At 37.4% G+C, this 22,808-nt stretch overlaps 1 protein-coding gene across 1 annotated transcript; it reads left to right on the forward strand.

Annotated features, from left to right (window-relative positions):
* Nucleotides 1–675: 675 nt before the first annotated feature.
* Nucleotides 676–22,301, forward strand: LOC107594018 (serine/threonine-protein phosphatase 6 regulatory ankyrin repeat subunit C). The gene is made up of 28 exons (XM_016283946.1): nucleotides 676–847; nucleotides 1,493–1,576; nucleotides 1,748–1,826; nucleotides 3,049–3,119; nucleotides 3,245–3,445; nucleotides 4,360–4,447; nucleotides 4,574–4,716; nucleotides 6,265–6,477; nucleotides 6,620–6,698; nucleotides 6,773–6,887; nucleotides 7,764–7,846; nucleotides 8,154–8,271; nucleotides 8,478–8,546; nucleotides 8,857–8,997; nucleotides 9,097–9,159; nucleotides 9,790–9,901; nucleotides 10,006–10,077; nucleotides 10,235–10,436; nucleotides 10,526–10,613; nucleotides 11,843–11,960; nucleotides 12,040–12,259; nucleotides 12,353–12,440; nucleotides 13,290–13,376; nucleotides 13,503–13,648; nucleotides 13,775–13,857; nucleotides 13,950–14,032; nucleotides 14,253–14,344; nucleotides 17,078–22,301. The coding sequence occupies exons 1-28, from the start codon at nucleotides 821–823 to the stop codon at nucleotides 17,326–17,328; spliced, it is 3,216 nt and encodes a 1,071-aa protein (XP_016139432.1). The 5' UTR covers nucleotides 676–820; the 3' UTR covers nucleotides 17,329–22,301.
* The last annotated feature ends 507 nt before the right edge of the window (nucleotides 22,302–22,808 follow it).

Here is a 22,808-nt window from a genome sequence, read left to right on the forward strand (position 1 = left end):
CATATGACCCCTTTAAGTTTTTTGAAAATCAGGGTAGGGTTGGTGTAGGGCAATAGAATACACGGTCTGTACAGTAGAAAAACCATTACGCCTATGGAGAGTCCCCACATGGATAGCTGACCAGACTAACTGTGTGTGTGTGTATTATATATATATATAAACCTTGCGTGTACTGCGTTAGGCTAACCGAGACTTGTCATTTGCACTTATATTGTTTGTTAGTTTTGATTGCTCCTATTGTCCTCATTTGTAAGTCGCTTTGGATAAAAGCGTCTGCTAAATGACTAAATGTAAAGTTGCATTGAAAAAATATGCATTGTTAAAAAAATTCTTAACTTGCACATTTTCTTAACAGGTTTATATATATTCTCAAAACTGCCAAATTTACACTGCAAAAGGCGGCACAAAAGAGCTTCTTAGGCATCTTTAAACACACTGTTTAATGCTTCTCAGAGGTGCATGCATTTCCACAGCCATTTTAACTATTCTAGAAGCCAAGGTGTGTCAAAGCAGGCATCGTTATTAGTAAATTTTTATGTGGCAATTATATCTTTAATTTTGAGCAGGCCCAGAACATCCTTAACTCTGTATTCTAAATGTCTATACATAAATAGATTCGTTTAGGTTTAGTTTACGGGCATTTATTCTGAAAGTTGTTGCAGCAGGCGGCCATCACGCTGGTGTCGCTATTTTCAACTGCCTCACCACCAGCTAAAAACTCACTCATCTCGTCTATAATCGCAACGCAAGATTGTTGTATTGGTTTCCCAGCCTCGATTCCTTACTGATGAGGGACTTTCGGCCCGATTGACGCAGGGAGATGGGGGTACTCAATATTTCAGACCAGGTGAGGGAAATGAAAACCCCACGAATAGCGAAAATCAAGCAGTTGGTTGTGCGCTCTCTGCGCCTGTATGCAGAGCCTGACATGTTAGCTAGCTCCATGACGATGGATTATGACATTTCCCTTATATTTCTCGCATCAAAACTTGTGTTTTTGTCATGCATTTAGTTGGAAACGTCACGTTTTTACTGTATAATAAGAGTAGGGCTACCTAAGAGGCGATACAAATGACAAAAATAACCCTTTTATCACGCCCAGACGTTAGCCAGCCTGCTAGCCTAATGAGCTGGGTGTCAGCCAGCCGCATAGGAAAACATCTATTGTGTGTTTATGTTTTTAAAACGCACTGGTTTATTAATCTATTTAACAAATACTCCGGCTTTTGTTAATTAATCCCTTTCTATAACAATACTGTATGCACATGTATCATGTCTACGTAGATAAAATTGCAGTGTGTGTTGTTTTGTTACAGCTTTCTTATGATACTCGGTGATCATGATATTTGGTTATAATCATACAGTTATACACCTCACAATTGACACTTAATGTTATACACTGTAATCAGAAGTTGCTCAAACAAAAGGTTTGAATTTGTTGTCATGTTTCATAGCATTATCATAACATCCACCCTTCCCCCCCCTCCTCCAGACGCCTCTGGTCCAGGCAATATTTAACCGAAATGTGGATGAAGTGAAGTTATTTTTGCACAAGAAAGATGAAGTCAATGCACTGGTATGTTCCGAATGGCTATTTTAGTGTGAGCATGAATTATGTGTCTCATCTGCATATGTGATGTAATAACTATGGGCAGATTGTCCGGGTGACTATACATATGGGCTGTGTGGGCCTTTAATGAAAATTCTGTTAACTTTTTTTTTTCCCCCCCCTACTTTCTTGTGTCAGGACCAAGAGCGCCGCACACCTCTTCATGCTGCTGCCTGGCTGGGGGACGTTCATATAATGGAGCTTCTCATCAGCGCAGGTATGACCTTAAACAGCAGTACTGCCACCATGTGCAGTAATGTTTTTATTCATACAATACAGCATTCTAGCCTTGCTAAAATGCATAAAATAGTAAAACTTATGGCGTGTCACACCCATTCGCATAAGTTCAGTCTATATCGGGGTTTTCCAAATGGGAGTTCAAGAATTAATGAAATGCTTATAATTAACGAAATCAAATGTAACATTAAAATAAAGAAATATGCAGCACAATTATTCCAAATAAAACTGAAGTAGTGTTCCTATCAAATCGCAATTATCAAATCAATGATAATTTTAATGAAACAACTTACATAGTCTGATTCACGTCATGCAAACGACATTGATCATTTACACACATGCAGCTTACAATCCTGCTCTGTTAGTGAGTCAGTTCAAGTTGCAGTATATATGACCAAATAATCACATATTTTTTTGACTGATTCGTGCAGCCCAATTTAAAATAAAATCATCAAAACACTTACTGAAAAATAGTAGATATTTTTATTTGTTTACTTGCATGCCATGTGACCATTAACTGATATTTGAGAACCGTGAACGTGCTAATGTTTGAAATATTTATTGATTGATTTATTATTATTTTAGGCAGAACTGAAGAAGTAAATATTTTATGTCTATTTGGCTGACCACAAAAGGTTTAGCACCACTGGTCGATGTCACTACACAGCGCCTGCTAAACCTAAAGCGGTTGATTTTCAGCCCGAGGCACTTTAACATCTCATCTAATGAACCAAATCTAATTTAGTTTTGTTTTAGAGGATAAGCAAGCAAATATGTAGTGACTACAGTGCTAACTTATCAGTAGAATGTCTGCTGGGGGGAAAAAATCTATGTAGAATTTAATTAAAATTTTGGCTCAACCAAGAGCATGAATTTGTGACCTGTTTGGAAACAATCATTATTTTTACAATTTGCTGACGCTAATGGCACAGAAATTACACACTTCACCTTAGATTAATTTGCTAAGTGTTTTGATAAAAAATTGTGTCCGTAATGGTTTTATTATTTATAAACTGTCATATTTAAGCATTTTGGTACGAGAGGCTCTGCTGCGTGACATGCCTAACAACGCCCTTTAGCCACAAATGTTTTCACAATGTAGAATGGCTTGTTTTACTTTATTGCTTAAGTATTAGTCATTAATTAACTTCATTCTTTAAATCTGTTATACTTCATTTTTTTTGGTTCACTTAACTGCATAGGTGCGAATGTCAATGCAAAGGACCATGTGTGGCTAACACCATTGCACAGAGCAGCTGCTTCCAGAAACGAGGTAAGCAGCCTGTGTGATTTATATGCCTGAGTGGAGGCTCAATCTGAGTAACGGCTTACTCATGCCATTGTTTAGCATTTTTAGCAATCTAATATGATTCATGCATTGTTTTGTTTTTTACCCAGAGGGCTGTGGGGTTGCTGCTAAGGAAGGGAGCTGACGTTACCGTGCGGGATAAGTTCTGGCAGACACCACTGCACATTGCAGCGGCCAACCGAGCCACGCGTTGCATCGAGGCCCTGCTGCCACATGTGAGCAGCCTGAATATGGCCGACCGCACGGGCAGAGCGCCCTTGCATCACGCTGCTCAGAGTGGATACCAGGAGGTAGGGTGGAATTACTCCTCTAATGCACTCGGGTGAATTAAACGATGGGGTGGGCCACTTCAGCCCTCAACATCTTTGTTTTAGCTCTCCACAAGATTGCAAAAGTGCAAATTGCCATTAGAGAGAGTACAGATACTTCCTTTTTGGTTTAATATTTTATATAACCTTCGCTGCTTTTAGTCTTTATTTGGACATGTCTGTATAGTTGTCACAATATCAAATGTCAGTAGTAGATGCCAGTACATTATAATTAAAGTCTTAAAATTTAATAATTTAAATAGTTCATAATGTCTGTGTATTTTTTTATTTAATATTACATATTTGAGATAACTGCACATTTTGTGCAGTCACAGTAATTAAATATTTTAAAATGTTTGTATTTTTTTAAATATATTAAATATTTAAGAAAACCAGACATTTAATGTATTTAAGAAAACCAGACATTTTGTGCACAGTAATTATAATGTTATAATATTTCTATATTTGTAATATTTTATCTATTAAATATTTGAGATCAAATACATTTTGTGCACAGTCACAATAATATTTGTATATTTTTAATATTGAATATATTAAACTTTATTTAAATTAAATAAATACAAATTTAAATATAATTGTCCATATTTACACAGCCTTCAAGGATTGAATATGAATCATTTATTTGTGTATTGCATTTATTGTGTAATATAATAGTTATCAATATTTTTTTGTGATGTCAGTTTGATATTGCTTTTAAGTGCTTTAATGCAGCACAAAACAGTCCTTTTAACTTTCTTAGTGCCACTTTGATTTTACATGCCTGTATAGGTTAAAAATGTGACTGCTTTTTTGTTAAGTTCTCATGGGTGCCTCTCATGCACAGATGGTTTTAATAAATGGATACAATGTGACTTTGTGCTTTTGCTGCCAACTAGATGGTTAAATTGCTGCTGAACAAGGGAGCCAATCTGAGTGCCAGTGACAAGAAGGACAGGCAGCCCATTCATTGGGCAGCTTACCTTGGTAAGTATATACTCGTATCTTTCTGAAGTGTTGTAGGTGTTTTCTGTAGCTAAATAGCATCATCTTTAGCTACTTAGTGGTGATTCCTGGAAGTGGTAGTAATACTTACCTGTTTGTTTCTTTCAGGACATCTGGACGTGGTTAAGCTGCTGGTGTCTCAGGGCTCGGATAAGAGCTGTAAGGATAAGCGAGGATACACCCCTCTCCACGCTGCTGCTGCCAGTGGCCACGTCGATGTGGTCAAGTACCTGTTACGCAATGGAGCCGAGGTCAGCGCCAGGACTTGACATTGAGCTTTTTCACTTTTCTCCTCTTTCTTGATTTATTTTTTGTCCAAAGATTAAGTGTCTGGTTCCTAAATCATTTTAACAATTCGTCTTTGATAGATAAAAAATATTGGCAATATGGGATAAGGCATCAGAAATATGAAGTCAGCCGTATTCAAACTAGGGGTCGACCAATATGTTTTTCAGGGCCGATACCGATTATTACTGATCAAGTAGACAGATAACCAATATTTTGAACCGATATATATGTCTGGTGTAAAAATTAAAATTCTTCAGAAAATTTTGGACGTCATTTTCATTTCATCTTGCATGTAATATCTGATAAAGCAGCGTTTGTGAGTGGAGTGCTGCTTTGTGTGCAGCTGTTACCAGGGAAACCTCGATCTCTACCACTCCAACAGCGCCTCCTACTGGCAGAGAATGAATTTGCATATATATGCCTTCACAAATAGAGTGTCTGTGGGAAACACATGACACATGACTTCAAAATGACCATGATGTGACTCTCAGAGGGAGTCAGCAGTTCAGGATATGTTGTTCATGTATTTATGTCCTCATGTAGTGAAAAGACAGAAGCTGAAATCACCGCGAGCGTCGCACACTTTGTATGTGTAGAAAACAAAACCTCGCGTATGTGCCATACATAAACAGAGACACGCAGAACATGCAGGATTCAAAATTAAATAGTATTTTTGATACTAGTCCATATCGCGACTCTATTTAAGTGTACTGACCTACTTTTGATTAATTCATCCAAACTTTGACAAATTCCTTGACATTCCGCGTCATACAGTGAATTCCATTTATATGACTGGATTCGACGATTCCTTCCACATTTTCTGCATCGGGGAAATCATAGATAATATTGAGGTGTTTTGCAACTTCAGTGTAACGTTAGTGGATTGTGATTTATTGCAACTTAAGCAACGTCTGCTGCTGCCTTACCCTTACCTAGAGACAACTGATGCGTGATCACTGAAGCAGCTCCAGTTAGCATGCGCTTTCGGAGTGAGAGTGCAATTCCGCATTAATTGGTCGGACTTGTGACTCCCAACAAATCAGATGGGCGGTGGGCGGAGATTGCTTTAGGCCACAGAGTGGTGAGTTCTGACAGGCTGCATCAGAGCCAAATAGCGTGTTTCAGAATTAAGTTATTTTATCGGCGAATCGGTTTTGAAAATGACTGATAATCATAAAAATGCTTAATATCGGAGCCGATAATTGGTCGACCCCTAATTCAAAATTTATGCATTTGGAAAACGTGACTTTTTCTAACCCAGATAAATGGTCCTTACTGGCTATTCGTCACTAGGCCATGGGTCAAAAATGATTGCAATATAAAGTGCTTAGTTTTTAAAAGAACACATTTTAGGCCCATGACACTGATGACCCATGGTTTTGTGCTAGCAAGATGGCAAAAATCTGTAGTGCAGAATGAGTCATCAATATTTTGTGTCTATTTTCCTGGAAAAGAAAGATGGTTGATCCTTGGTTTGCAGGATATTTTATTCCATGCTGTCTGTTTCTCAGATTGATGAGCCTAATGCCTTTGGAAACACTGCTCTCCATGTGGCCTGCTACACGGGACAGGAGGCCGTAGCCAACGAGCTGGTCAACCGTGGGGCCAACGTCAACCAGCCCAACCACCGCGGCTACACACCCCTGCACCTGGCTGCCGTGTCCACTAACGGGGCTCTCTGCCTGGAGCTGCTGGTCAACAACGGTGCTGATGTCAACATGCAGGTCTGGATAGGGAAATGGGAGTGGTTTATTAATGCATTGCTCTGATTGGATGATCTAAATGTATTTGACTTGAATTTTTGTATCCTTTCTCAATGTTTTTAAGCTTTAGGAAAGACATTCCTTTATTTTTTCTTTTCCACAGAGTAAAGAAGGGAAAAGCCCTTTGCACATGGCAGCCATTCATGGACGTTTCACTCGCTCTCAGATCCTTATTCAAAATGGTTAGTTACTTTCCTTTTTCACTCAATTTCCAATTCCTTTTGTTGTATTTAACCCTCACTTGTTGTCTCCTCAGGTGGGGAGATAGATTGTGTGGACAGATATGGCAATACTCCTCTTCATGTTGCTGCTAAGTACGGCCACGAGCTGCTTATCAGCACCTTAATGACAAACGGTGCTGACACAGCCAGGTAAAAACATGTTTGTTACGTGAGACTTTGTTTAGGTGTTTTTGTTTTCTTGATTTGTAGTGAGTGGAGTAAAGTCATCTTTTACAATATAACAATTGCATAATGTCTTTATCATACAATCTTAAGCGAATTCTGTGTCTAATGATCATGAATTACATTTATGCAAAATGGTATGTGGGGCTGAAGCAGTGTTATTTTAGTATTAATTATAGTATATTCAAAGTTTTTTTTTTTTTTTTAGTTTTCATCTTGATTTTAATTTAAGTAATTTTATGTGCTATTTTTTTTTTTTCAATAATTCTTTAAAAAGTTTAGTACTCTTTAGAGAGTACTTTAACTTGTTCAGTTAGTTGCCAAGACTATATTTCATTTTTATAAGTTTCAGTTTTTCATGTAATATTTATATTTTAGCTTTATTGTAATTACAAAATTGCACATTTTATCATATGTTTTAGTTAGTAACATCAGCACTGGGCTAAAGTGTGTCACTGACTCAATAAGTAGCAAGAAAGAGCAAAAAACTTGTATGATAAAAAATAATCATATAATGTTGCAAGTCATTGCAAAATGTTGAAGATTGAATCACTACATTAAAAAATTCTGAATATTATACATTTCCTCGCTTGTTCATGAAAATGTGAGAAAATTTCAGTTAATAGCAGACACCCTCACATATAATTAGGTGTATTTGTTTCATGTGCATCTCATTTCTCCTTGTATTTCTGACAATTTAGTTAAAAATGGCACAGTCTAACCCCTCTTCCAAAAGGAATTTGCATTTACAAGGAAACTGATTCTAATCTCCTCTCAGTTTGCATGTTATCTGCTTGTGGCATGTGTAATGAAATAATTTGCTTATTTGTCCTCTTTGTACAGACAAGGGATTCATGGGATGTTTCCTCTACACTTAGCTGTGCTCTACGGGTCCTCTGACTGTTGTCGTAAGCTACTTTCCTCAGGTACGCACAATTTCTCCCTATACAGTGACCGATTACAGCAAGGGCCAAATGAAAATGGTTTTGTCCCTAGACTATATTGTATATGTCCTTGTCCCTTAGGGAAGTGCCGTGATTGTAATAATATGGTACTAAATAGTTGTCATATTTATGTGCATGTTACTTCAAAAAAATGTCAAATCCCATGCTACTTCATTAGTAATAGACTGAAGTCTTAAAGCAGTCCATTAACTGCTTTTCACATGACCGATTTCCTGCCAGCCAAAGTGACAGTGTTTTCCTCTAACTAACACTGCATTGACTTTTGCAGGTCAGCTCTACAGCATTGTGTTGTCAATGAGTAAAGAACACGTGCTCTCGGCAGGATTTGACATCAACACCCCAGACAACTTTGGGAGGACCTGTCTACACGCTGCTGCCTCTGGAGGGTGAGGCTGCAGCTCTACTTAGAATGGGCTATTTAAAAAGCCACTGGCCCACTTTACAACAGGTGTCCCATATAACAGCGTTTTATGCGCACAAATGCCAACCAAGGTCGTTTTGCTGATTCTGACTCAACAGCCAGCATCTGAATGTAATTGAAAAAGATGTTTAACATATTTATTTATGCATATCCTTTATTTTCTTCATTCAGGAATGTTGAATGTCTCAACCTGCTCTTAAGCAGTGGAGCTGACATGAATAAGAAGGACAAGTTTGGAAGGTACAAATCTTCTTTCTTTGATAAAATGGGATGCTCACAATTTTCTGTCATGATCATGTCTGAAGTGTGCATGATGTAAATATTCCTTATGCCAAGTAGTGATGCACTGCAATAATTTTTTTTATGTCAACATTTTAATTATATAATTTTGTCAAATTTATTTTCGGCTGATTGTTTTTGGATCGAGTACATTCCGTGCAATTTCTTCTCTTTAATATAGGAATTTGGCATGAAGTATGCTGAAACTTTTTTTTAATTTTTTTTTTAGATTTAGCAGTATGATGAGTGTTTAAATTTGTCTCTCCACCAGGACTCCTTTGCACTATGCGGCTGCTAATGGGAGGTATCAGTGTGCGGTGGTTCTGGTAGGAGCGGGGGCGGAGGTCAACGAGCGTGACCGCTCTGGCTGTACACCGCTACACTACTCAGCTGCATCGACTGCATTCTGCAGGTGAAATGCACTCACACACACCCACACATCATCTTGCGTCTATTAAATATAATAGTGCATGGTGTACACGGCATTACTGATTTCTGGTGTCTTTCTCAGAACGGACCGACCCCATGCCAGCACCCATCAGAACCAAGAGGATGGGGAGAAGGAATCCTTCCTGTAAGTTTTGTTTTTTTGTTTGTAAATGAAGTTCTGTACCTAATCTTAGCAGCTCTTACAGCAGTTTGTTTTTGCCACTTGAATTATTGAAATAATAATTACATTATATATGCTTTACACGTATGTCACGTGTCACATGACCATCTGGAGTGGAATACTCTTTGAACACTGTTTAGTGCTAGGGGTTTGCAGACCCCTAGTGGTCCATTAAGGTACTGCACAGTATTTCAAAGGTCTCCTAGGGGTCAGCAAAGTAGTTTAGAAAAAACTGTAGAAAATAATTAAGAAACAAACAATTTATTTAGCAAGGATGCATCTTCAGCTATACTGTATAATGTAACATCTATGTTACAAAAGTTTGTTTGATTCTGTTCTGAAGAATCATGTGACAATGAAGACTGAAGTAATAATAAATTACATTTTAAAATGTATTAAAATAGAAAAAAATTATTTTAAATCACAGTTTCACAAATTACTGTTTTTACTTGATTTTAACAAAATAAATGCTGTGTTGGTGTTCACAAGAGATGACTTTTAAAAAATCTTACATACCCCAAACTTTTGAATGTTAGTGTGACTATGAGGAACGTTGTTTTCGTCTTTGAGTCCCATGCATTTTGATACTTTCAGGTGTGTGGAGCATTTGTTGGATAATGGTGCTGATCCATCTCTGTGCAACACTAAAGGATACAGTGCTGTGCATTATGCTGCAGCCCATGGCAACAAACAAAACCTGGAGCTGGTGAGATTGATCTTTCACTTTAATATCGTCCACTGTGATTTTTTTACATTTTCTTAGAGTACAACACTTGATACATGCTTCATATTTTGTTCTTGATTCTGTAGCTTTTGGAGATGTGCTTCAACTCGCTAGGAGACAAGGAGAGCAACGGGTCTATCAGCCCACTACACTTGGCGGTATGTACAAAATGTCAAGACATAAAAATCAGCAGCAATATAGATCAACAGATATTCTGTAATTCTGCTGAGAACTGCCCCCTGTTGGACCAAAAATAGATATATAATGAGCTGATATTAAAAGAAATGACTTTTTCCTCTCTCCTTTCGCTGTCAGGTGGAGTCGGGTCACTGGGAATGTGTCACCGTGTTAATTGAGTCTGGAGCGTATGTGGATGCCTGTGACCCGGTGGGGCGCTCTGTGCTGTATGTGGCCTCTCAAAGAGGACATGCTCGCTGCGTAGAGCTGCTGCTCTGCCAATCAGCATCTTGCCTGCTCACAGAGCACCGCAGCAAATGGGGCCCTCTTCATGTTGCAGGTACAGTGAGCACGTATGTGTAAATTGTCTTGTGAATCTTTATCTTTATGTGGGATTTTGACAAGTTGCTGTGTGTTTTTTGTTGACAGCTGCCAACGGCCACTCAGAATGTCTGCGGATGCTGCTCTGTAGCGAGGGGGGAGCCGACCTAGTTAATGTTACAGATGCAGAGGGACAGTATGTATGAGCTAATGGCTCTTTTACTTCATCTTTTCAATGCTTTTTTATTGTTTTGCTCATGTTCACAGCATTCATTTTAAGTAAACAAGGTAACACTTGACAGGTAATGCATCTTGCATAATCTGATTGAATCTAATGATTTACAATAATTTCACTCTAAAAAATACTGGGTTAAAAACAACCCAACTTGGGTTATTTGGCAACCCAGCGCTGGGAAAATATTAGACCGAATACATGCTGGGTTATTTTGACCCAGCGATTGGGTAGAAAAAATAACCTAGCATTAAAAATGACCCAGCAACTTAATTACAGAAAAACTACCTAGCACCTAGGTAAAACAATATTAAAAGTAACCCAATAATATGACCCAACAGGCTGAACCCAGCATTTGGGTTAAAAAAACAGCTCAGCCCCTGGGTAAAAATATTAAAAATAACCCAATAAAATGACCCAACAGGCTGAAACCAGCATTTGGGGAAAAGAAAAAAATAACCCAGCATTTTCAGAGTGTTGGAATAAACTTTTTTTTATGTAATTTTGTTATATAATTTATAATTGTATTTACATTTTTATATTTGCATTTATAATTATATTGATTTGTTAACATAGTTATCATATTAAAATTATAACTAAATAATAGTAATAAAGTATTTAACTCCAAGGTCTGCATGTGCAACGAAGGCTTGAGCCTGTTGCTGGACCATACTGCAGTGAAATATTAATTATTATTATATGCAAATATACTAATATTATTCCTAATAGTAATAACAGTTATGATCTGTGACAAGACTATAATACGCAGTTTGTCTGGGTTCCAAAAAACTTGAAACAAAAAGAGATATTTTAGCATTTTTATAAATATTTTAAGTAAATGCTATTCATATGTCAACCTGTTCCGTGTTATTTCATTTTTCAGAAATACTTTTCACTATATATATTTCAGAGATGTAAACAAAAAGACAATTTGGTAATCTCAGTTATTGGTATGACAATTAAGTGTCAAAATATGTAATTCGCATAACAGTTCAAACACAAAGTCACTTTCAAATAAACAAAAACAAAACAAGCCATGCATAGCACTTCCATTTTTGATAAGAGATCCTCATAAAAATTGTAATTAAAATGTTCCCAAACAATGCTGGAAAATAATCATAACTGTTTTCATTTGCATTTTCAGATCACAGTTGTTGATATCATTCTCACTGTTTTTCTCTCTCTCTTGATAGAACACCACTAATGCTGGCAGTGCTGGGGGGACACACTGACTGTGTGCATCTGCTGCTGGAGAGAGGAGCTTGCCCTGATATGGGAGACAGGAGAGGAAGAACAGCCTTACACAGAGGGGTGAGATTCTCAAATCATTAGTAAAGCTTTTGCTATAGTCCTCATAATGGGAGGTTTCTAACCAGGTCTGTCTTTGTAGGCGGTGATGGGTCGGGAGGACTGTATAACCGCCCTGCTGTCCCACAGTGTCTCAGTCCTCAGCAGAGATTTTCAGGGGCGAACCGCAGTCCATCTGGCCGCTTCTTGCGGCCATGCTGACATTCTCTCCAATCTTCTTTCTGCTGCTGACCACTCCCACCCCCACGACCCAATCACCGACCGCCACGGCTACACACCCGCACACTGGGCAGCCTATCACGGTAAGAGCTCAGACTTTTTGAGCCTCAATGGCTCGTTCGCATTGCTGAAACTGTCATAAGTTAAACAGGTGACTTGCGCTATTTGTGAAACAGGTCATGAAGACTGTTTGGATGTTTTACTTGAACTTAAACCATGTAGTATCCAGGAGGGAAACCCCTTCACCCCACTGCACTGTGCTCTGTGAGTATTGTTTTTTTCGGTTTCAAAGGTGATGTAATTTTTTTTTTTTTTATAATTCCTGGGAAAACAGAAACTGAACTGAAAAAGTCAGAAAAATTTATTAAATGTCAAAGTCATAGACATGTCTGTTATAAATAATTCTAGTAATTATCCACTTTTATTTTTTATTTATCATCTTTGCAGTTTGTACCCAGATTACTTCAAATTTAAATCAATAATAGTAATAATGGTGTAAAAAAGGCTCACTAATTTTGAATCGGTTCCACACCAGTGTACACAACCATTCAAAAGTGTGGGGACAGTAAGATTAAAAAAAACACAGGTAATACTTGTATATGGCAAGGCCGCATTAAAATTGACAACAACGAAAAAAAATTGAACTTCCTATTTAAAAAATGTATCACAGTTTCTACAAAAATATTATGCAGCACAACTGTTTTCAACATTGATAATAATAAATGTTTCTTGAGCACTAAATCAGCATATGAGAATTAGCATTTTAAAATATAGTAAAATAGAAAACTAAATTGCAATAATATTTCACACTATTTCTGTTTTTACTGTTTTTTTTATCAAATAAATGCATCCTTGGTGAGCATAAGAAACGTTTTTTCAAAAATCATTTAAAAATCTTACCAACCCCATACTTTTGGATGGTAGTGTACTTGGATACTTGTTCGGAATTTTTTTTTACAGCCACCAAAATTAGCCATTGAATCCTTTCTGCGTAGTAAACCCATATATTAAGTTTTTGATATGCAAAGAGTATTTAAATAAAACTATATTGAATATATAATGTATGGTATATGTTTCCTAATCGCCATGCTGCATGTTCTTGTCTCATTGCAGCATTAATGGCCATAGTGGTTCTGCAGAGCTGCTGTTGGAATCCAGTGTTTGTAATTCGCTGGTAAACATCAGGGATGCCAAAGGAAGGTTGGTGCAAGTAGTTATTAAAATACAATTATATATGTATATTCATTTTTAAAAAGTTACAAATTGAAAACCAGTACATGAGTTATCAACTATCTAAATGACTATGTTCTAACGTTTTGTACTCAGGACCCCGCTTCACGCAGCCGCAGTTGCCGAGGACGTGGCTGGGCTGCAGCTGGTTCTGCGGCACGGCGCTGACATCAACGCCGTAGACCACTCAGGGCGTTCTGCACTGATGGTGGCCGCCGACAATGGCCAAAGCGGTGCTGTGGGTAAGAGTTGTACCATGTGTGATATAAGTAATCCAAGACCCATGTGTGATATAAGTAATCCATGTAAGTCTCATGCCTTTATAGAGAGTTTAGTAATTTCAGATTTTTTGTTATTGTCGTATGCAGCCCTACTGCTGCACAGAGCCAAAGCTGACCTGTCCCTCCTGGATGTGAACAAGAACACTGCCCTGCACCTGGCCTGCAGCAAGGTAACAAACTGCGCTCTATTTAAACTTAACACTAATTTTCTCTTGATCAGATTTCTCAAATGTTGTGCATATTGCTAACTGTGTGTTTGAAGGCTCATGAAATGTGTGCCATGCTGATCTTGAAGGAGATCCACAACCCTATCCTCATAAATGCAACCAACAGTATGCTTCAAATGTGAGTTTCTTTGTACTAGTTTGCAAATACAACAAGTAATTCATGGCTCTGTAGCAATTTCATAGCATTGCTCTCTTTTTTGAGCATCCTGACTAGCTTTAAACATTTACTTGATTTGTCTTTGTGGCACAGAAACTACACACTTTACTTGTAACTCAATCAGAATAAACTGGACAAACATTTTAAAATCATTCTCAACTTCATTTTCTTTATATTTCAGGCCCCTCCACATTGCCGCCAGGAATGGTTTGGCCACCGTGGTTCAGGCCTTGCTGAATCGTGGAGCCACAGTGCTGGCAGTGGATGAGGAAGGTAAGACAGGCCTTGCTGCGGTTTTTCTAAGTGAATTTGCAATACAATACAGACAAATTTATCTTTTGCATTTTTGGTAAAAGTTTGTGAGAGCTGCTCACAGCAACATAAACTGGTGCAAAGATAAGATTAGGGGTAAAAAAGTATATTGTGCAATTGTTTCCATGGAATAATTATTAGAAATGCTATATTAATATTGATGAAGTTAGCATACTAGTAATTTACTGTTTTGAACATGACAAATCTGTTAATTACCCCCATTTTAGATGGGTCAGATTAGCCTACTTATACATAATATGTGTATACATATACATACATACACGTATGTATTTTTTGCAATTGAATACTGGTTGGACCGGGTAAAAATTTCACTGTTGAGAGGGGGGGGGGACAAACATCAGTTGAATTGCAGTTTAAATCACATTTTATTACATTCAGAAATAATTGTAAAAAATGTTAAATAAAATAATTCCAAAATATTAGCACTATTCAATTCAATTCAAGTTTATTTGTATAGCGCTTTTCACGATACAAATTGTTGCAATGCTTTACAGAAAATTAAGTTTCTACAATATATTTAGTAGTAGCTTATCAGTGGTGACTGTCAGTTAATGTACACATGTCAGAAATGTATGGAAAAATCAATTAAAGACGTAATCAAACAGATGAACACTATTAACAGCAATTATTATATTATGCAATCAAACTTATAGCAAAATGTGGTAGTTCTGTATGTTGTTTCAGGGTTGGCATCATCTGAGGTCCTCTGAGGGGTTGGCATCATCTCTTCTCAGGTGTTCTGGATCCAGACTGAAGCTTGTGTAAATCCTAGTTACCCATGGCAAAAACAGAGAAACAAATAGAGCATAACATAATTAGCGTAGCTACTGTTCCAACCAAGCAAAATTTATTTGATTTACCCAAGCTAAAGAATAATAATGCGCATTTGATCAGATATAACTGCAGTACAAGATTGAGATGCATTTTTTAAATGCTTGGCTAAAGAGATGTTTCTTTAATCTAGATTTAAACAGAGAGAGTGTGTCTGAACCCCGAACGTTATCAGGAAGGCTATTTCAGAGTTTGGGAGCCAAATCCGAAAAAGCTCTACCTCCTTTAGTGGACTTTGCTATCCTAGGTACTACCAAAAGTCCAGAGTTTTGTGACCTTAGGGAGCGTGATGGATTGTAGTGTGGTAGAAGACTAGTTAAGGACCTTATAGGCAAGTAATAATATTTTGTAACTGATACAGAACTTAATAGGTAGCCAGTGCAGAGAATGTAAAATTGGAGTAATATGATCATATTTTCTTGACCTGGTAAGGACTCTAGCCGCTGCATTTTGGACTACCTGTAGCTTGTTTATTGAAGATGCAGGACAACCACCTAGAAGTGCATTACAATAGTCCAGTCTAGAGGTCATGAATGCATGAACTAGCTTTTCTGCATCAGAAACAGGCAGCTAATGTTTCGTAACTTGGCAATGTTTCTAAGATGGAAGAATACTGTTTTTGTAACATGGGAAATATGATTTTCAAAAGACAAGTTGCTGTCTAATACAACACCCAGATTTTTGACTGTAGAGGAAGTAGCAGTACATCCATCTAGTTGCAAATTGTAATCCAAGAGATTCTGTGTACTGTTTTTTTGGTCCAATAAATAATATCTCTGTCTTATCCGAATTTAATAGGAGAAATGTATTGGTCATCCAATCTTTTAAATTTTTTGTCACACTCTGTTAGCTTAGATAATTTAGAAGTTTATACTATAGTATATTTTAGTTCCCTTTACTCCACAGAACATCAAAACATTTTAATTATGATGCCATTTATTATAAACAACATTTATTAGAAACACCAAGCATAAACTTATTTAAAGTGAAACTGAATTACCAGCATGTGGGAAATAAACTTAATGTGCTTTGCCTTGCCTATCAAGCACAAATGGTGTAAAAAAATAGACCATTTATAATTCGACAACAGCTAACAACAACTTACTGTCATCAGACAGTAAAAAAAAAACAGATGTGAGAATTTGAATCGTGTAACTTTAGGCTTGGTTGACTGCATTTTAATTTGATGCATAGGCTGTAATGTCAAGTTAGCCATGTTAGAACTGGTATGTTGTGTGTGCTTGATGTTATTTTCATTACTTTGGAATATAAGCGACTTTCTGGAAAATACGGTACATTAGCACAGTGCTCCATCTTAAAGAGATAGTTCACCCAAAAATGAATATTCTTTCTTGAATTACTCACCCTCATGTCTTTTCAAACCCGTAAGACCTTCGTTCATCTTCGGAACACAAATTAAGATATTTTTGATGAAATTTGAGAGCTTTCGGACCCTCCATAGACAGCAAGGATCCAACCATGGTCAAGGCACGGAAACGTAGTAAGGACATCGTTAAAATGGTCCATGTGACATCAGTGGTTCAACTGTAATTTTACGAAGCTGCAAATACACCTTTTGTGTGCAAAGAAAACAAAAATAACGGCATGCGCCATGGGACTCTCATTAATGGTGGCAGACTGTCCCAGAAGAAATGGTTAAATAGTTATTTTTGCTTTCTTTGCGCACAAAAAGGCCATGGGGGTGAGTAATTAATGACATAATTTTCATTTTTGGGTGAACTATCCCTTGAACAAACGCTCCATAAATCATGTGGCCTAACTGCTACATTTAAATGAGTTTCTCCTTGGCTAAGATGCCTTTGTGTTTTTGTCACGTCACAGGTCATACGCCAGCCCTGGCTTGCGCATCCAATAAAGCTGTTGCTGACTGCCTAGCTCTCATTCTGTCAACCATGAAGCCTTCCTCCTCCACGTCCTCCTCGTCCTCACCGTCGTCTCCCAGCCTCAACCTGCTCAAGCACTGTGGCATCACCGCCGTCTGTCCCCCCCTGCCCAATGGAGGCCTTCGCCATGGTTACGTCAAAGATCGCCATGGTGCTACTATCGGCTTGGATGGCTACTTGACCGAGTAAGGCCTTCTTACTCGCTAAAAAAAAAAAAAAAAAAAGCTTGGTTTGGTCCTCTCTACACACCTAGATAAACCTATATGCAATTACAGCCACACATCCCTCCTATGCCAGTATCAAAGCTTTTCTTCACATCTCAGTAGAGAGTGAACATGAGAGGACGAATTTAGCTATTTATTTCTATTTATTTTCCCCCGCTTCCTTTTCCTCCCACCCCCTGACTCCCATTTTAGATGCTGTCCATTCAGTACGAGTCTAAAATCTAAAATTTGAATCTAAGCCATTTATTCGAACCAGTATCCATCACTGGCGAGTCAGTCCTTTATTTCTTCTCCATTTGCAGTCGATTCGACTCGGTTCATGTTAGAATTATGCAGCTGTGTGTCTCCATGGTAACAGTGATAATGGATGGGTTTCCATATCATGCCTCCAATTTGCGTGATGCTGTGGCCTTGCATAGGAATTTACAGCCTGCCCTGAGGAACAATTTAAACGGGTTACACTAGATTTGCGGGACCATGTATTTGATAGTGGTCTTGTGTTTGTGTGTGTGCGTGCACGTGTATGTGTGACATCCACTTTTGCGCAACAGTCCAAGATTTTCATCCCATACTTGATTTATTACGTTTCCAGGTTTTTATGTGAGCTGCAATCTGATTTAGCACAGATCAGGAAAAACAAACAACCTAACAGAATCAGAACAGAAGGGAAACCATACTACCTTAAGCCAAAAGACCAATGACCTCCTGAGAGAGGGGTCTGATATATAATGCTTGTTTACTTGTTAGAGAGAAAAGGGATAGTGTTTGGATGGGTTTTGAGGTTGAACATTCGTATTAGGTAGTCCAGATCACTGTTTGTAGGTGTGCAGAAGAAAGAGGAGTTAAAAGTGTCTTGATTTTGGCCGTTAAAACAACATTTTGAAGATGCTACTCTAAGGAAGTATAGAAAGCACAAACATCATTACAGATGCAAACGTCATACACAGTACTTGCTCCTTGGGACCTTTGGTTTTATTTGATTTGCTTTTTGGGCCTAAAAATTTCTTCAAGTAAATGTACTGCTTTGCTATAATATTTAGTGTGGAGTTGCTTTCACAGTGCCTACTGAATTTAGTTTTGTCTACCTAGGGTCCAGTCAGTTAAACACACCATATGCGCTCCCTTGAAGTCGTCGAAATGGTGCTTCGACCAGTGAAACATGAGTATTTCACTAAAATCCGTTATGAATTGATCACCTGAATAGATGAACATGTGATTTCATATATCAGAACCCACTTGGGTTGTTTTAGACTTTGAGGAGTGTGTATATGTCGAGTGTTTATGCTGACTGGACCTTTTTTACATTTGTTTATGGTGTTGGGGAGCAGTCATGGGTATGACCAAAGTCGAGCAATTTCTAATTACCTTTTTAATAGAAACTAATAGATATCCAAAAAGGCATTCTCTTTTTAATTGAAGTAAAAAGTACTTAACATTCACCCCTGCTCTTTTTAAAATGCTTCCTTATTGCCAAAGGTGAATTGATTAACAAAGTTAAGGTTGTGCTTCCATTAGGTTTTTTGCACTTAAACACAAAATAAGAACATTGTGAATGAGTGTTTGAAACATCCCTTTTTTTTGTTTGTGCACCACAAACAGGCAATATATGCTCAGTCAGTAATGAGACAATCAGTTGAAAGGGCTTTTAATTTTGCCATAGATTTCTTTTTTTCATAAACACGCAAAAGCGTCATTTTTTTTTTTCAATTAGGAAGAGCTATACAAATCTATATCTCTTAATTCAAGCATACTTTCAGGCGTGAAATGTGGACTTGTTCTCAATTATACCAATACTATTGCTTTCATTACAGTATATCAGGATTTTAGTGATTTAGAGTAGCTTTGAAGTATTGTAACATTAACTGATATTTTATGGGTGAATGAAGGTGTGTAGACAAACAAAATGGTAACGTTAGATGTTTAAAGGCTGTGTGGAGAGCATATTTATACTGATTCACGAAATTACCTCTTCCTCTTTGTAATGACAGGTTTTGGCTGCTTAAACAAGTTTCTCCACTCCACACAGACCTGATATAAAGCACTTGCTTGTTCAGTAACAAAAAAGGATGAAAAAAAACGCTTTTGCATCTGTCACAAGCTGTAAATGGGCAAATATCTGACTTCTACTTGCAAGAGTACAAATGTGCATGTGTGCAAATCAGATTAGGCAAGTTATATCGCAGTGTTTTGCCTGGGAAATATTTCTAAGTGGGCTACATGACTAAGAGGAAGTCCCTCATGGGAGTTTAATTCAAGCTTATTTACCTGTACTTGAGCTTGACTTTTATCACGTACAATAACTTTTGCTGTGGTTTGGTGGAGGAAATCAGTGCGTGTGTAGACCGCAACAGGGTAAGGAAGTGCAAGTTGAGGAGAGCTTAAAGTTATTTGCACTGCCAGTTATACTGCTTGTAGTTGTAAAAAAAAAAAAAAAATTATTTATAAATTTAGTCCAGCTAGTCATACCACATGTAGTTGAGTTCGAAAAACAAGTGCCCGTGGAGCCTGTGATTAGTAATACATTTCATTTTGGTGCAAGAAAAAGTGCTGCTTTCGATTGTATCTTGGAGCTAATTTTTTAGAGGTGATCTTTGTCTATTTATTAGCGAAAATAATTCTTATCCAGCCAAAACAAACTAAAACGTACTTGTTTAATTCCTCAAATTTCTCGTTGTCTTATTGGCATTGCACTAAAATCGTTGAATTGTTTTGTCGAATGTATGCCATGATGGTAGCAGCTTGCTTCGATGTTGGTGAAAAACTTGTATGCAGTAGTTAGCGATTAAATAATTAGCTTGACAACAGGAGCCCTTTCAAAACTTTTAATAGAGTTGGTGCATTAGGTGTTCTATGTACGAACATTAAGGGAACCGGTCACAAAGAGGCAAGACTTTTTTGTAGGGTAGAGTACTGATAAGGGGGGTTTCCTCCCTAAATCATTTAGTGCCATAACTTTTCTTTTTCCTTTCTCATTTTGATACGTTTGTAAAAATGTGAATGAATGATTCCTTGGGTTCAGTTTTTGAGTGTGCGTCAAGACCATTACCAAAAAAGAAAACGAACGAAGTCCAAGCTAACATAAGCTACTGTGCCCATTATATTTTTTGGAGATCCACATAGTGTTAGTTATTGTAAAATACCAGTACGTTCACAATCAGACTGTCTAAAAATGTCAGTATATACTAAGCTATACTGATGGGCTGGTTAGCCCTTGGTGGAGATCACCTCCATCTGAAAGCTTTTATGGCTAAGCCATAACTTAGCATTTGCCCTTATAAATGGAGAAGCCGGATTTGAGTCATTCAGTCAATGGCTAATTCAAAAATTATATTTTATAAATGTTCCATTGTAATCGATAGTTCCCACAAACCATTGATAATTTGAGGTTTATTTCTAAGCAATGGAATTACGAAATGCCTTAATTTCATTATTAACCGAAGGGCAAATTTGACATTTACCAAAATGACACCTTTACATAGCTTTTCTTGTTTTATTCTGGATCAGCAAATTGTAAGCTTGTTTTTTGTTTGTTTTTACGCAACTTTGCTATGAAGGGCCCGCTTTCATTGCCTGTTGACCAAGTTATAATGGTTGCAATTACATGCAGGCAGTTGGAAACTAGAGTCGTCTAATAATTGTAACCATTTTGTTGGAAAGCAGATTAATTGTAGCTAACTCGGTGTCCTTATTGTATGTCCATCCTCGCATTTGTGTATAGATATAATTTTTTTTCTCGCAAAGGTATTAATGGCTGATAGAATGTCTGATTTACCTCAGTGGACCTCAGCGTCCCTACTACTTGAAGACGCATCCATTTAAGGCAATACTCAAAACACCCGTTTCATTTAATCTATGTCTATCTCCCAACTTTTTGCCTTAAGAGGAAACGGTATAGTTCAGCAGTCGCAGCACTTGAGAGATTTTGTCATTAACCTGGGATCTCGTTTCGATGAGATTCATAAGAAGCACACTGTTCTATAGGTTGTTTTGCTGAAAGATGTACCATAATGGCTTCTGGCCTCAAAATAATAATTTTCATGGAATTTATTAGGAGTTTTTGCACTAGAACATAGAAAGAAAAAAAAAGTCTTTTTTTAATACATTTGTTTCAAATATTTAGCTGTAAAATTTATTTTGGAACAGCTAATGTTTGACCAACTTTACTCATTAAGCAAAAATCTGATAATGTTGGGTTTAGGTTCTCCTAAATTAAGCATTTAAAGTACTGATTTATAAAAACACCAATTTGCAGAAAAAATCAGTATGGGAACACGGGTAGTGAATGGTAAAAGATCTGGCAATACATCTAAGAAAAAAAAGTATGTATTATCCAATGCTAAATAATTTTATACAGGACAGAATAGATCAATTTTCTCCCCATTTTTCTGTGTCTTAGTTGAAACATTTAGGTAGTAAATACTTGTGATGTTATAAATGCAAATATTTCTAACAAAGTAAATAAGAGCACAAGATGTGCTGTACATAATTCCTCAAGAAGTGTGGTCGGAATTGCCTTGACGTGGCAATCTTACCTCGTAAACTAGCTGTCCTTAAAATCTATCGTGCTATATATATATATATACTAGTACATGAAATTTGGATGGGCTTTTAGCTACGCATGTGCCGTGCAACTGGAATCCTAAGGTCACATTCTGAGGCCTTGAAATGGAAAGCATTGACTTTTTCAAGGGGTGCTCTTGAACTTGATGATGTCCTTCACCCTGGCTTAGTGTTACTTCATGTTTCTACTCAGTAAGCGCTAATAGTTCAAATTGTAAATCTGCAAGCGAATGATTTAATCAAAAATAGCTGCTTTTTGTTGTTCTCACCAGCAGCTTGTTTTCATAAGGCTAGTTAGAAAACCACCGGAGCCTGACTGAGTGGCTGACCTGACAGGGCACGTAGGGATCCCTTTAAAAAACATTTTCATATTTAAAACAAAAAAAACCTATGCAGGAATACTTCCTTTTATCTCGCAGAGTTGCATAGTGCCACCAGAGAGCCCAAGAGCTTCAATGACCGATCACGAACCTTCATCTGTAAATCTAACACTGACCTTACTTGCTTGTTGTCTTCGGTTGAGAAAATGACTGCTTTGCGTGGCATGCTGCTATTTCTTTGGAGTCTGTAAGCATCATCATCTCTTTAAAGTACTATACTTTGTGATGAGTATGTGGGATTGTGCCTTTTGTTATCAAGTACATGCCACAGGGTATGGTCTTCCATTAACACCTTTAGTGAGCCTTATGAATGAACAACTGTTGTAAGTTTCAAAAATAGCCACCATCTACGTGGTTGCATTTTGAGCCGTCAAAACTCGCGATCAAATTTGTCACGACACCGCAGATGAATAATTAACTTTTGTAAATTGAATGAAACCATAACGGCGAAACATTTGATCGGTTCTAGCTAGTGACCTGTTCAAACTCTGTATGGAACAAAACG

Source organism: Sinocyclocheilus grahami, unplaced genomic scaffold (genome assembly GCF_001515645.1).
Source record: "Sinocyclocheilus grahami isolate Dianchi unplaced genomic scaffold, SAMN03320097.WGS_v1.1 scaffold178.1, whole genome shotgun sequence".
Taxonomy (NCBI): Eukaryota; Metazoa; Chordata; class Actinopteri; order Cypriniformes; family Cyprinidae; genus Sinocyclocheilus; species Sinocyclocheilus grahami.